Source organism: Tachysurus vachellii, chromosome 20 (assembly GCF_030014155.1).
Source record: "Tachysurus vachellii isolate PV-2020 chromosome 20, HZAU_Pvac_v1, whole genome shotgun sequence".
Lineage (NCBI taxonomy): Eukaryota > Metazoa > Chordata > Actinopteri > Siluriformes > Bagridae > Tachysurus > Tachysurus vachellii.
In genome coordinates, this window is record NC_083479.1 from 17,843,478 (window position 1) to 17,859,214 (window position 15,737).

General features: G+C 41.4%; 1 protein-coding gene across 1 annotated transcript in view; it reads left to right on the forward strand.

The window, feature by feature from the left end:
* The window catches only part of itga1 (integrin, alpha 1), a 62,778-nt gene extending 47,421 nt beyond the window's left edge, over positions 1–15,357 (forward strand). The window contains exons 19-30 of the mRNA XM_060896716.1: positions 1,739–1,815; positions 2,836–2,962; positions 3,319–3,399; positions 4,133–4,209; positions 4,309–4,398; positions 6,927–7,035; positions 7,847–7,960; positions 8,234–8,332; positions 9,614–9,724; positions 10,038–10,133; positions 11,321–11,434; positions 11,696–15,357. Of these exons, the coding sequence (XP_060752699.1) occupies positions 1,739–1,815; positions 2,836–2,962; positions 3,319–3,399; positions 4,133–4,209; positions 4,309–4,398; positions 6,927–7,035; positions 7,847–7,960; positions 8,234–8,332; positions 9,614–9,724; positions 10,038–10,133; positions 11,321–11,434; positions 11,696–11,755 (1,155 nt within the window). The 3' untranslated portion in view covers positions 11,756–15,357. The remainder of the gene's footprint in view (positions 1–1,738; positions 1,816–2,835; positions 2,963–3,318; positions 3,400–4,132; positions 4,210–4,308; positions 4,399–6,926; positions 7,036–7,846; positions 7,961–8,233; positions 8,333–9,613; positions 9,725–10,037; positions 10,134–11,320; positions 11,435–11,695) is intronic.
* Positions 15,358–15,737: the final 380 nt, after the last annotated feature.

Below are 15,737 nucleotides of genomic sequence, written 5' to 3' on the forward strand. Positions count from 1 at the left end.
CACACACACAGACACACACTCGCATACCCACACTCATATGCACACTTATTGACACACCCATACACACACACTCTCTCACACACACACATACACACACACTCACTTATTCACACACACATACACACACACACACACTCATTCACATACCCACACTTATATGCACACTTGTTGACACACACATGTACACACGCTCTCTTTCACACACACACACACACACACACACACACTCATTCACGTACCCACACTTATATGCACACTCATTCATGCACCCATACTCCATACACACACTCTCATATACACATAGACACACTCATACACACATAGACACACTCATACATACATACGTTCATTCACATACCCACACTTATACGCACAATCATTCATGCACACATACACACATAGACACACTCATACACACACTTGTTGACATCCTCATTCACACCCTCGTTTACACACACACACACATATACACAATAATTCATACGATCATTTAAACCATTAAGATTAACACAGACATTAACCAAAGCGCAGACTCAAACCCAGGACCCTGAAGTTGTGACTTAACAAAACTATACTAGCTATAGACGATTTTACACCAAACAATCTTCACTTTGGCTTTGAAGATTGTTCAGTGTGAAAGATTTGATGCCAGTTTTGGCCAAACGGTGAAAATGATATTTAACCCTGATAAGTATATAATATAATAATATTTAAATCTCCTTTTAAGGTGTGTCTCAGTGGCTAGTTGTAAGAATACATCCTAATATAACAAATCTTCCAAACAAATTTCCTCCATTCTTTCTCTCACTGTTTATGTTGTCTTTACTCCAAAAACAGCACTTGCCCACACACCACGGGGAACGATACGATTCTGGCAGTATACGATCCGGAGGGGCTGCTACGATGTTTGTGTGAAGCAGCAGTGGATTAGAACTGAACAAATACACCATTTTTCATGACATATTTAGACAATATATCAATATACAAACAGAATTTGACCTTTATTGGGGATTTCTATGGAGTGTGAAAGCTGCCTGCTGTTCAGTTTGACTGGTGTTGGAGTAAATGAGAGCGGTGTATGTTCTGTGCAGGGTTTGGGTGGGCCCTAGGTGGGCTACAGGTATGCCCTGGGTGGGCTCTGGGTGGGCTACAGGTGTGCCCTGGGTGGGCTTTGGGTGGGCTACAGGTATGCCCTGGGTGGGCTTTGGGTGGGCTACAGGTATGCCCTGGGTGGGCTTTGTGTGGGCTACAGGTGTGCCCTGGGTGGGCTACAGGTGTGCCCTGGGTGGGCCCTGGGTGGGCTACAGGTGTGCCCTGGGTGGGCCCTGGGTGGGCTACAGGTGGGCTCTGGGTGGGCTGTAGGTAGATGGTGCCTCCTTCTATAGCCTGTATGGGAGCATGAGGTGCTATATTTCATGCGGAGTTTGTACAGTATGTAGTTTAGCATGGCATAGCTGTAGGAAGCCTTTGTAACCTTAAAAATGTGTTTTTAAATGAGTATTTTATTAATAAAGGATTCCGACTCAATCCATTTTGATTCTAGCTTCTAACAATGCAAACTGCAAACAGCAAAAAAGTGCAGCAGGGTGAATACTTTTGCATGGAAGTATAACTTTGTCAGAAACTCAACACGTATAGATTAGTGACATGTCAGAGTTGATGAGCTTATTATCAGAGGATGCATTTGTTTTGCAGATTTTGTTTTATTTATTTATTTGTTTGTTTATGTTTTTTTTAGCTGGCATTAGTAGACTGTGGAAGTGATGAGAAGTGTGTCGCCGATTTAAAGCTCCAAGCTACACCGAACATCACCAGGTAACAATTTTACTGCAGAGAAAAACATCATAGACAGTAACAGGTCCATGTTTTAGACCAAAACGTTTGTTAAGAGGATCAAACGTGGCCATAGATGGACCTCATTATCATCTTATGAGTCATGTGACCCATAAACATTATATATATATATATATATATATATATATATTTATCTCATCTCATCTCATCTCATCTCATTTTCTACCGCTTATCCGAACTACCTCGGGTCACGGGGAGCCTGTGCCTATCTCAGGCGTCATCGGGCATCAAGGCAGGATACACCCTGGACGGAGTGTCAACCCATCGCAGGGCAATATTTATTTATTTATTTATTTATTTATTTACTTGTTTATTTATTTATTTATTTATTTATTAATGTTGGAGAGATTGTTCACACAAACCTATGAAATATATGGAATAAATGGTGCATTATATGCGCTATTATATATTATTATACTATTATTATAATAGCATAATCATATAATTATATAATTTGCTTTAAGCAAGTCAAGCCTCAAACTTCTTGCTTCCGTTTGCCCTCTAGTGGTCACAAGCAGACACAGTCATTTGGCAGATACCTTTATCCAGAGAAACTTACATTTTATTTTATTTTTATACAACTGAGCAATTCAGGGTTGAGGGCCTTGAGCAGGGGCCTGGTGCCGGTGGTGGCAGCTCAGTGGACTTAGGATTTGAGCTCACAACCTTCCAATCAGTGGTCCAATGTCTTAACCTCTAAACTCCCCACCCCCCAGTTGTTGTTAGCATGTTCTATACAAGCTTCAGGGGTTTCTCCAGATTCTTCGGTTTCCTTCTCCAGTCCAACGTCATGCGTTGATTGGGATCTCTATGTGTGTGAGTGTGTGATGTGGGTTGGCACTTTTGTGCCCAGTGTCCAGCAGATGGATGGATGGATGGATGGATGGATGGATGGATGGATAGGTGGAGTTTTCATTCTAGCCAAATCACTCAGCACTTTAGTGTTCTCTAATGTTTGTTTCTTTTTTTCGTTCATCCCAGCATTGTGATTAAGGAATACCAGGAGAAGTTCCATGTCAGCATTAACATCAGGAACAGTGGAGACAACGCATACAACACCAAGGTCACACTCAGCACCACGGAAAACATCAACTACGTCACAGTCGAGGTCAGTTAGTGTAAAAACTCACAGATATGTGATAAATTAAAGGAAAAACTGACAGCATGTTGTAGTAAGATGTTCAGGCCACCAAAAACTGCCTTTGACTCTATTCTTTGGATACTGTTTACTGGAAATGTTCCAGTGTAATAAGAACCTGGAGCTCAAGTGTCATGGCGTTGTAGAATCTGAGGTGAGCAGTGAATTAGTCCTGGTGATTCAACACACTTGTACTATTTTCCTTTAATTTGTCACTCGTCTGTACTGTGTATCGTTGCAAACCTCTTGGATCAGTATCTCTTTGTATTTAGTATCTTTCTATGTAACGTTTATTATCGCTGTTACGCCACTTTATTTTCCCTTAGCCTAAAGATAAAGACTGCGACTTGAATCACACCAAAGCCGTGTGTGCAGTTGGATACCCGTTCCTAAAATCCAACGCACAGGTAAGATTTACACTGGCAATGTTTAACAACAGCTTTACATCCTGACTACTAAAGAATCCAGTATTTAAAGGTGCATCTCAGTCAGCTTCCTAGCTCCTGGATCAGTATATTATGTACATGAGTTGGGACTCTGGCTCACTGTTGTTGATTTACATTTACTACATTTGGCAGGCGTCCTTATGCAGAGCAACTTACATTTATTCCTTACATAAAACTGAGCAATTAAGGGTTAAGGGCCATGCTCAAGGGCCCCAGCAGGGGCAACTTGGCGGTTCTGGGATTCGAACTCACGTAACCACTGAGAACACCAAGAACACTATGGAACACAATTTCTCTCATGGTGCTTCAAGCAGGAACGGAGTTTAGAGAGTCAATTTTATTTTTTAAATATTATACACTTAAAAGTTGTTAGACTGAAATAAACCGTGTAGAAAACATGATACTTATATTTGTAATTCTCCCTGTTTTATGTGGTGCATTGGGATGGGATTGAGAGAGAGAGAGAGAGAAAGAGAGCTGATTGAAACGCAGCCTCAATATGATGTTGAATTCAACCTGAACCTGAATATCATGTCCACACACCATTCAACCCGAACCGACTGATGTTCTGATGTTATGTTGTGTTAATGATCCATTCATGTACCTATAAAGTAATAAAAAAAAAAGGAGGATTCACTCCTTCCCTTATACCTGTGGAAATAGAAGGATAACTTCCGCTGAATTGCTCCCACAGGAAGACTTCAAGGTTCTCTTCGAGGTCAATCCATCTCACATCCGCAAAGACATCATCATCAACGTTACAGCCACCACGTGAGGCGCTTTACTGTGATCCTGATCTATCAGAGCCGTGTGAGTTCTCTCTGTACTCCAACACTGTACTAAATCCGACTGGTGTTTTTTTTTTTTCAGTGATAGTGAAGAGCTCGATTCGAATCTTCAGGATAACGTCGTACACATCTCCATCCCTGTGAAATATGAAGTCAGTCTGACCTTCACTGCGTAAGTCCATTCAATTCAATTTTATTTGTAGTTCAGCTTTAAAAGGATATAAAATCCAATAATGAGCAAGCCAGAGGTGATGATGGTGAGGAAAAACTCCCTGAGAGGACACCAGGAAGAAACACTGAGAGGAACCCCAGACGTCACTACAGTCTCACATCTCTCCAGGGTTTCCACGGGGTCATAAAAAGTCATAAAAAGTCATAAATTTAACAATAAGAATTTAAGGCCATAAAAAGACATAAAAATGTCCGGATTTTCCATACAAGGTCATAAAAAACATTTAGCCACGTCTTAAATTGATCTGCTCGTCCATTAATTTGTTCTTCAATCAAAATGCGCTCGCGGCAGCAATGGCATTCATTTGTTTCGCCTGTTGTAGTTCTGTATGAGGAATCTGGGTGGTATCACACTGGTATCACAGCGTTCCAGAACTACAAGGTCCATGCGGCAGCATACAGACTTGTCGGAAGGACTTTCACAGAAACCCGCGCGAACTCCGAACATACTGTATCATACTGAGTCACTGCTTAGTTTAATTGAAATCATCCTGACTATCACAATGGGAAAATGTACCTTTAACGATCTGTGGCTCGAAGACGGTGCATTTATTAGCTGGCTCAAGCCCGTCGCTAACAATCGGTATCAAGCCTATTGCACTCTGTGTAAGAAGACGTTGGTGATGTCTAGTTTAGGCATAAAAGCCTTGAAGTCACATGCAAAGTCGGAAAAGCATATCGTTGCTGTAAAAGGCCTGCAGCGGGTGCAGGCGATCCGTCAGTTTTGTTCGGCTCCGTCACTAACGTTACGTCCTGTGGGTGTTGAATACTATAATAACAGAATTACTCTTTAAATAATAAAACTTGTTACTTTCAATGAAAGTCAATAATAAAGACTTTTGAAAGGAATTTTAAGGAGTGAAGTCGTATTTATCGTAATTCGTGTAGGTCATAAATTCAAATCATAATGGTCATAAAAAGGTCTTTCATTCATTCATTCATTCATTCATTTTCTACCGCTTATCCGAACTACCTCGGGTCACGGGGAGCCTGTGCCTATCTCAGGCGTCATCGGGCATCAAGGCAGGATACACCCTGGACGGAGTGCCAACCCATCACAGGGCACACACACACACTCATTCACTCACACAATCACACACTAGGGACAATTTTCCAGAGATGCCAATCAACCTACCATGCATGTCTTTGGACCGGGGGAGGAAACCGGAGTACCCGGAGGAAACCCCCGAGGCACGGGGAGAACATGCAAACTCCACACACACAAGGTGGAGGCGGGAATCGAACCCCCAACCCTGGAGGTGTGAGGCGAATGTGCTAACCACTAAGCCACCGTGTCCCCATAAAAAGGTCTTAAAAAGTCTTAAATTTGACTGATTAAACCCTGCAGAAACCCTGTCTCTCTGTTGCGTCCCTCAGCAATCTGTCACAGTTTTAGGTCAAATCGGTCTAAGCCGATATGATACACTGGCTGGTTACATTGAACGAGTGTCATGAAGGATTGCGGAGGTGGATTTGAGTGTGATCTTTTATAACACTTATAATACCAGTCCAAAAACATAATCCAAAAAGAGGCAGATGTCAACCATAAACAAACAGGATACACAAGAGCCGGCAGTGAATGGAGCAAGAATCAATTAACCAGAAAGTGTGAACATGGTCAAAAGGCTCGGTACCGAAAAGGGATGTAGTGTAAACTGAACTAATATGTAGCGCTGAGTGCTAAACACACAAAGGTTTAAATACACACAATAACAAAGGGAAATGGCTAAACTGTCTCTCTCTCTCTCTCTCTCTCTCTTTCTTTCTTTTTTCTGTCCTTCTTTAGCTTCTTTCACATTTCTTTCCCTTTTCATATCTCTCTCTCTCTCTCTCTCTCTCTCTCTTACCCTCTGTCTCTGTCGAGCTATACATGCCACTCCCAAGCTCCCAGCATTTCCAATTTGATCACTTCTTCTTTCCAGAGCTATCTAATCCATCCATCTATCCTACTCCTGGTTGGAGTCTCGTCTCTTGGTGGTGACTCTGCTGGGGGTAGGTCAGCCCATGACCCATGGGATTGCTCTGGATAGAACCACCCTGAGACCATCACACCGCCCTGCTGCTGACCTGTCAGTTCCTCAGGAGCTCTTGGTTGCACAATTCTACTCGACTACAAACTGTTGTAGAAAGGACATTATTTACATTGACGTTATTTCCTGTCCAGTGTCACCCAAATGAGGATGAGGTTCCCTTCTGTGTCTGGTTCCTCTCAAGATTTCTTCCTCATATCATCTCAGGGAGTTTTTCCTCACCAGCTTCACCTCAGGCTTATTCATTAGTTATAAATATTAGAGATAAATATTAATTCTATTTTAAACTTTCCAATTTTTATTCTGTTTCCACACTTCTGTTAAGCTGCCTTGAGACAACGTCCATCGTTACAAGCGCTATAGAAAGAAAGAAATTGAATTAAAATTGAAATTGAAAAAGAAAATGTGACGTGAATCACGTCTTCGTTATTTTTTGTAGTAAGAAGACCATGAAGGAGGATCGGATCATCTTGAAGGAGGGAGAAAAGGCACCGAGTGTCATCAATGACACCAGGCTGATCGGAGAGGAGATGAACATCAGTTATACAGTAAGAAGACTAAAGATTTTAGTTTAGAGTTTACAGTAAAAAAAAAAAGGTTCAAAGAAGAAAAAACGACTTTTTATAATTGCTATAACGTACGTGATTAATGTATAACGTATGATTAATGTGTTAATGTGTGATGTTCTTGTCAGGGAACAGGGGGTGTCTTAACATAAAATACAGACCCAAGTGCAGGGATAACATAAAAGATGTTTAAAAGCACACGGTATAAGATAAACAAAGCCTCCCAGTAGGGGACACGGTGGCTTAGTGGTTAGCACGTTCGCCTCACACCTCCAGGGTTGGGGGTTCGATTCCCGCCTCCACATTGTGTGTTTGGAGTTTGCATGTTCTCCCTGTGCCTCGGGGGTTTCCTCCGGGTACTCCGGTTTCCTCCCCCGGTCCAAAGACATGCATGGTAGGTTGATTGGCATCTCTGGAAAATTGTCCGTAGTGTGTGATTGTGTGAGTGAATGAGAGTGTGTGTGTGTGCCCTGCGATGGATTGGCACTCCGTCCAGGGTGTATCCTGCCTTGATGCCCGATGATGCCTGAGATAGGCACAGGCTCCCCGTGACCCGAGGTAGTTCGGATAAGCGGTAGAAAATGAGTGAATGAATGAGCCTCCCAGTATGTCCCCCTAGTGTCCAGGAAGGGAATAGTTGAAGCCATTCCTTACAGTTCTACAGTATTACAGTTGCTGTGGTGTAGGAGGAATAAAACACTCCTGTTTTTAGAAAAAAACTCAGTAAAATCCAGAAGGGATGATGATCAGGACTGAATTCCAATCTGCTTTATAATCCTGTTGTGTTTTTCAGATTGAAAGAGCTGCAGAGAAACAGAGTCCTCCTCTTAGTCTGACCGTCACGTTTCCGTACATGACGCCGGCCAAGAACATCCTTCTCTATTTGACTCACCTCACTTACTCAGCCGTGAGTCTTCTGTTTTCTTTCTTGTTTTATATACTGTATATATATATATTGCTGACGTGACATTTTACTTAACGTCTCTGTTTTGTTATAAATATGAGAGAATAATCTGTCAAATAAATGACGCTTGAGTTGAAATACTTTTATTAAACTACACTTTGTGTAATGCGTGATTGCTAAATATGGTGAAAACATCTGGAAAAGAGGAGGCAGGGTTTAAGGTGTGTGAAGCAGCAGACATTTGTGAAAAGAAGTTGTGTTTTGTCTTTTTTTTAGAATATTAATTGTACAGCTGACATTAACCCTCTGAAGGTCGGCCCCACGGCCCCGTACACACGGAAGGCTAAAGCTGAGACACTCAGTGACTATCTGCTGGTGAGTGTGTGTGAGCGTATGAGTGTGTGAGCGTATGAGTGTGTGAGCGTATGAGTGTGTGAGTGTATGAGAGTATGAGTGTGCGAGCATATGAGTGTGTGAGTGTATGAGTGTGTGAGTGTATGAGTGTGTGAGTGTATGAGCATGTGAGTGTATGAGCGTGTGAGTGTATGAGCGTGTGAGTGTATGAGTGTGTGAGTGTATGAGCGTGTGAGTGTGTGAGCGTATGAGTGTGTGAGGGTATGAGTGTGTGAGTGTATGAGTGTGTGAGTGTATGAGTATATGAGTGTGTGAGCGTATGAGTGTGTGAGTGTATGAGTGTATGAGTGTATGAGTGTGCGAGCGTATGAGTGTGTGAGTGTATGAGTGTGTAAGTGTATGAGTGTATGAGTGTGCGAGCGTATGAGTGTGTGAGTGTGTGAGCGTATGAGTGTGTGAGTGTATGAGTGTATGAGTGTGCGAGCGTATGAGTGTATGAGTGTATGAGTGTGTGAGCGTATGAGCGTATGAGTGTATGAGTGTATGAGTGTGCGAGCGTATGAGTGTATGAGTGTGCGAGCGTATGAGTGTACGAACGTATGAGCGTGTGAGTGTATGAGCGTATGAGTGTATGAGTGTGTGAGCGTATGAGTGTGTGTGTGTGTGTAACAGAGCATATTCTCTTTTCTGTATATTTTCTATTTTTCATTAATTTTGGTCACAAATTCTCACTCTTACTCTCACTTTTGGTCACTCACTCTCACTATTTTCTGTCTGACTGTCTCATTCTTCTGTCTGTCTGTCTGTCTGTCTGCCTATTGTCTGTTATTCTTCCTTTCTATCTCTTTGTCTATCTCTTTGTTCTCTCCTGTTGTTCTGCTTGTCTTTGGGTTTGCTTTCATTCTCTGTGTCTTGTTCTTATCTCTCTCTCTCTCTCTCTCTCTCTCTCTCTCTCTCTCTCTCTCTCTCTCTCTCTCTCTCTCTCTCTCTCTCTCTCTCTCTCTCTCTCTCTCTCTCTCTCTCTCTCTCTCTCTCTCTCTCTCTCACTCACTTTTTACATATCTTTTTTGTCCTTCCTTTTTGTTTGTCATTCTCTCTCTCTCTCTTTATCACTGGTAAAATGTTCTCTCATTCTTTTTCCTCTTCTCTTTTTGTCATCCTCTCTGCCTCTCCTTTATTCTCTGTGTCTCTTCCTGTCTCTCGTTCTCCGTTTGTGATCTGTGCCCATTCTCTCTCTCTCTCTCTCTCTCTCCCTCTCTCTCTCTCTCTCTGTCTCTCTCACTCACTCTCTCTCTCTCTCAGAGCTGTAACGTGAAGGCGAACCCCTGCACGTGGTTCAGCTGTGCTATTCCTCCTGCCACATTTAACCAGATCAACGTCACCTTCAGAGTCTGGAAGCAGACGTTCATCTACGTAAGCTTCACTTCCTCACAGAAAGCAGTCACTGATTCAGCGACTCAATCACTCCGTAATTCACCGTCACATAAAACACAGTCGATCTGCTCATCTACAGCACGGACGGAGAAGCTGCAGTTAAACTAATCCTGTAAAAGCTTTTTATTAATAAAGCGATTTAACCTTCACACAGATGTTCATTCATTGACCAGGTTCATAATCAGTTATAACTGTCGATATATTTGTTGCTATATTTGTGTTTATTCGATCTTCATGTTTATTTCTTAATGTCACTCTGTTTATGTTCTTCTGACTGTATGCATTTTTACAGGGCGAGTTTACCAGTCTCTCCTTAACGGTTCAGGCTAAATTGGAGAATAAAGACAAGACTTTTTTTCAGTTAAGCCAAACTGACAAAAACAGAGAGGTGAGATTAATGCACGACTTTCCTGAGTGTGTGTTTTATGGCATTGTGATGGAGTTAAAGATGAATCGCACTTACACTAACGTTTTGTTAGAAACCTGGGCTTGTACACATAAACACTCTACGTATGATCGAAAAGAGAGCTCCTAATTTAGCTTAAACATTTCTAACTAAAAATCTTATATTAAGAGTGATTCAGGACCTCAGAGCAACTCTGAGGAAGGAAATACAACAACGTTTATCTTAGAGAGGAGGCGGGGCTTAACCCTGTTACTAGGTGACACATTGTTTTGAAGACCGTGATTGGTTGTTCAATAAAAAAAAAAAGGAGCGCTTTTAAAATCTGCTCTATTTATAATTTATATACCTTCACTTTGTGTCTATGTTAAGATATTTAAGTCTGTATCGTGTAGGGATTACGTTTGTGACCCATCATATTAGAGATGCGCTAACATCTGTATGTTATAAATGTAACGTAAATGTAACGTAAATGTAAACGTAAACATCTCCGACACAGAACAGAAATGTCATGGAGACACAATTATATTATTTCTGCCGCTATGGCATTTCATTATGTCACATCTTTATATATATATATATATATAAAATGATGATGTTATCTCTAATATGATTGGTCAGAAAATCTGTATCATCTTATTAACTCATTATCATTATTAAATATTATATACAACACATTTCTTCTCCCTCTTCACCATTTTCTCCTCTGATACAGAAACTCTTAATCCTCTTAAAAGTCCTCCTCACTACTGATAACACTTTTTGATCTTAGGAGCTCTTTAAAGGGTTAAGATGCTTTATGAAGAACTTTTATCTTTACTAAGATCTTTACCTTCATTTTAAGGGGAAACGCCCACATTTCTAAGAATTTCCTTAGAATTTTGTCACTAGGAGAAACTCTTTACACTGAGAATGTTCATGAATACAGGCTTAGTGTCTTAGTGTTAGTGTTAGTACATTTCCTTCATACCTCTGAGGCGAGGGACTCAATGCTCAGCTCTCCCCAGTGGGCATGGAGGTACTCTGGTTTCCTTAAAGACATGTGTTCTAGGATGACTGGCATCTCTACATTGAGTGTGTGTGTGTGTGTGTGTGTGTCCTCTGTGAAAAACTATATATACACAGTGATTTACTATATATACAGATATTTACTGTAAGTTGTACTGTTACAGGTAAACGTACAGATCTTAAAAGAGTCCCGAAGTGGAATTCCTCTGTGGATCATTATCCTCAGTATCCTCATAGGACTACTAATACTGGCACTGGTAATATTTTGTCTCTGGAAGGTAAGCAGCAGGCATTTAAACCAAGCACAGTACACAGAACACTTCGCTATAAAATTCTGCTTCGAGATTCTGATTGAACAAGTTAAAGACCCGAAGACGTCAGGTCCTTTCAGAAAGATCGTATTTCCGAGTCAAACTGTTAATTCCCGCTATGTTTTTGGACTGAAATGTTCACCTACTTTCAGACATATAATTTACTTCAGGTCTATTCATCTAATGTGCGGCGGTGCAGTGTAACCATGAGTCTTGTTTCTTCTACAGTTCGGGTTCTTTAAGAGAAAATCAGTGGAAGACATGAAGGAGGATATGAGAGAGAGTTAAAGGCTCCAGTTTTCAGGTCGGCAGACTTTCAAAGCCCTCAGGACAAAACACACACTCCCAGACCCACAGAGACACTACACATTACACTTTACACTGAACGGACCAAAAGCATCACGTCACCGACGTCCTCACGGAGATCTTGAAGAAACTGAAGATCTAGATTGTTTCGGAAATCATGAAGGTCAGCAGATGGACTTTTGGTTGTCTTCTTTTTCATGCGTCGTGCCTTTCCAAACCCAGCACATAAGCTCCACAGCTTTATCTAATTTATCATTAGAATAAACTAGTATGAGTTATCGCTCCCATTTACCCAATATAAACAGCAGATCAGTCAATCGACAGAAGAATCTGGATTGATTGACAGTCGTGTAGGTGTTTTAAACTGTACCGTACCGTTTACCAGACACCCTTATACAGAGTGACTTACATTTTTTATTTCAATTTATACAACTGAGAGTTAAGGGCCATGCTCAGGGGCCCCACAGTTGCAGCTTGGTGAACCTAAGATTAAAACTCATGCCCTTTTGTTCAGTAGGCCAACACCTTAACCACTAGGCTGAGCGAGTGAGTGGGTGAGAGAGAAGGTGTGTGTGAGTGTGTGTGTGTGGGTGTGTGTGTGAGAGAGAGAGAGAGAGAGAGAGAGAGAGAGAGACTGAATGAGTAAATGTGGGAGAGGGAGAGTGTGTGAGAGAGAGAGAGAGAGAGTGTGTGAGTGTGTGTGTGTGTGTCTGTGTGTGAGAGAGGGAGTGAGTGAGAGGAAGAGAGTGTGTGAGAGAGAGAGAGTGAGTGAGAGGAAGACAGTGTGTGAGTGTGTGAGAGAGAGATTGAGTGTGTGAGAGAGAGATTGAGTGTGTGAGGGGGAGAGTGTGTGTGAGAGAGAGTGTGAGTGTGTGCGAGAGAGAGTGAGTGTGTGAGAGGGAGAGAGTGTGTGAGTGAGAGAGTGTGTGTGAGTGTGTGTGAGAGAGAGAGAGAGAGTGAGTGTGTGAGAGGGAGAGAGTGTGTGAGTGAGTGTGTGTGTGAGAGAGAGAGAGAGAGAGAGTGAGTGTGTGAGAGGGAGAGAGTGTGTGAGTGAGTGTGTGAGAGGGAGCGAGTGAGTGTATGAGTGAGTGAGTGAGTGTGTGAGAGGGAGAGAGAGTGAGTGTGTGTGAGAGAGAGAGTGAGTGTATGAGTGAGTGTGTGAGAGGGAGAGAGAGTGAGTGTGTGTGAGAGAGAGACATTCACTTTCTTATTAATTGCTGACAAAGATGGACAAAGTACTGAGAAATTATAATCAAGTAAAAGTGGAAGGTTAAAAAAATGTAGTGAAAGTAAAAGTAAAAGTTTTCAGCTAATAAAATAAGCTGTAAGGTTTGTAAGAATATTTCAGTACAGAATGAAAATAGCGTCTGAAACGTCGTCCGCTCCTGAAGCGTGTACGTGTACGTGTAAACTTTTCTAGTGTCTACAGCTTAACTAAAACCAAAAGCAAGGGGACCGTAAAACCCTCATGTGTGTACATATTACACCTGTTCAGGGTTAGCAGACTCGCTAAAGCTCGCTAAAGCTCGCTAAAGCTGAAATGGACATCAAACCAAAGCCGCTAAACATCTCATCAGCTCAAAGCTTCTTCAGTGTGATCATGTTCTCATCTTTACACCAGTGTAATAAAGAATCCAATATCCTCCTCATCACATTTCACCCCAGAGCTTCTTTACTGCCCTTTAGATTTACCCTCATGAGCTCAGACTCTAGCTAGTGTAGTTTCTTTCTTTGGCACATTCCTCATTATATGCAGCACCTGACACTGATGTTCGTCCCGTTCTTCGTTCTTCGTTCCTTTCCTGTGTGCTGAGGGACAATCTGACTGATTGTACTGTAAATGTATATAAGAGTAAAACTGTATATAGAGCGATGTCTGCAATAATACGTGTGAATGAATGACTAGCGATTAAACCGATATCGATGTGCTAAAGGTAGTTTTTATCCACCCATGTTTTTTTTTTAATCGCTTTTTTTAACATTCTGCTGAAGATTTTGAAACAAAAATGAATTAACCAATCAAATGTTTTGTAGTGAACGTGTTTTCCTGTTGTTTTTATATTTTATGTATTTTTTCCTCTCCTTTTTTTAATATTGTATGGTTTTTCTATCATCGTGTCATTGGCTGTGTAACTGTTCCTTCATTACATCGTGGTGAAGAGTGTGTTTCGATTATCAGACATGTTCCAATCACAAAACATTCCTTATGAATAATAATGATCTGATTGAATAATAATGATCTGATTGAATTACAGTGATCTAGCACCACCTACAGGTCAGAAGCTGTCATGGTTTATTTTGTGTTAAAATGAAGCATAAGGAGATATTTAGATCTCGGACACAAACCCAGACTCGAGTAGGAGTCAGAAGTTCAGGAAAAAGTTACGTATGAGGTGGAGTTTGATGAAGAGGAGTATGAGAGGAGTTTATTTTTTGAGTGTGTGTGCCTGTGTGTGTTTGTGTGTTTGTTGGTGTTTCTGTGTGTGTGTGTGCTTTTTGTGTTTCTGTGTGTGTGTTTCTGTATGTGTCTGAGTGTGTGTGTGTATGTGTTTCTGTGTGTCTGAGTGTGTGTGTGTATGTGTGTGTGTTTCTGTGTGTATCTGAGTGTGTTTGAGTGTGTGTGCGTATGTGTTTCTGTGTGTCTGTGTGTGTGTGTGTGTGTGTGTGTGTGTGTGTTTCTGTTTGTGTCTGAGTGTGTTTGAGTGTGTGTGTGTTTCTGTGTGTCTGAGTGTGTGTTTCTGTGTGTGTCGGAGTGTGTGAGTGTGTGTATATGTGTTTCTGTGTGTCTGAGTGTGTGTGTGTGTGTGTGTGTGTGTGTGTTTCTGTGTGTATCTGAGTGTGTTTGAGTGTGTGTGCGTATGTGTTTCTGTGTGTGTCTGAGTGTGTTTGAGTGTGTGTGTGTGTTTCTGTGTGTCTGAGTGTGTGTTTCTGTGTGTGTCGGAGTGTGTGAGTGTGTGTATATGTGTTTCTGTGTGTCTGAGTGTGTGTGTGTGTATTTCTGTGTGTTTCTGTGTGTGTCAGAGTGTGTTTGAGTGTGTGTGCATGTGTGTTTCTATGTGCTAGAGATGAGTAAGATGATGAATTTATCCCTAAGTGCTAGTGTTTTCATCTAACGGTATGTTTTTACATTTCTCCTAATGGATCAGGAAATAAAGCTGCCTGTATATGTAACATCATTGAGCTGAACATTACACACAATTACATTTACTGTCTGAAATGTATCAATGATCCCATTGGTCACGTCAAGATTATGAACAACTGTGTAGCTCTTTCTGTTATTGTGGGTTTTCAGCATTTTTTGTTTCAGGTCTTTTTTTATTATGTTCACATTCTTTCTTTAAAAACAAACACAATCTTGTATTTTCTTTGATTTTATTATACGAGTTCTTCCCCGTTGGCATCAGCACTCCACTGCTGTGAGCACGTGTAGTAAAGGAAATCTAGGCATGTTTAAGGTGTGAGGAAAAGAGATTTGTGTGTTTAATGTCACTGCTGTAAACCAAGTAATGCACTGGTTTTTGAAAAGAATTGCACATTCTGTCTGGAAAAATATGCACATGAATAAATACGTCTTTTTTAATGAACTTGTCTCTGAGTTTGTGAGTGTGTGTGAGTGTGAGTGAGAGAGTGAGTGAGTGTGAATGAGTGTGTGAGTGAGTGAGTGTGAGTGAGTGAGTGAGTGTGAGAGAGTAAACGTGTGTGAGTGAGTGTGAGGTAATGAGTGTGTGAGAGAGTGAGTGAGTAAGTGTGAGTGAGAATGTGAGTGAGTGAGAGAGAGTGTGTGAGAGTGAGTGAGTGAGTTAGAGTAAGTGTGAGTGAGTGTGAGTTAGAGAGTAAGTGTGAGTGAGTGAGTGTGAGTGAGTGTGTTAGAGAGTTTGAGTTAGAGAGTAAGTGTGTGTGAGTGAGTGAGTGTGAGGTAATGAGTGTGTGAGTGAGTAAGTGTGAATGAGTGAGTGTGTGAGTG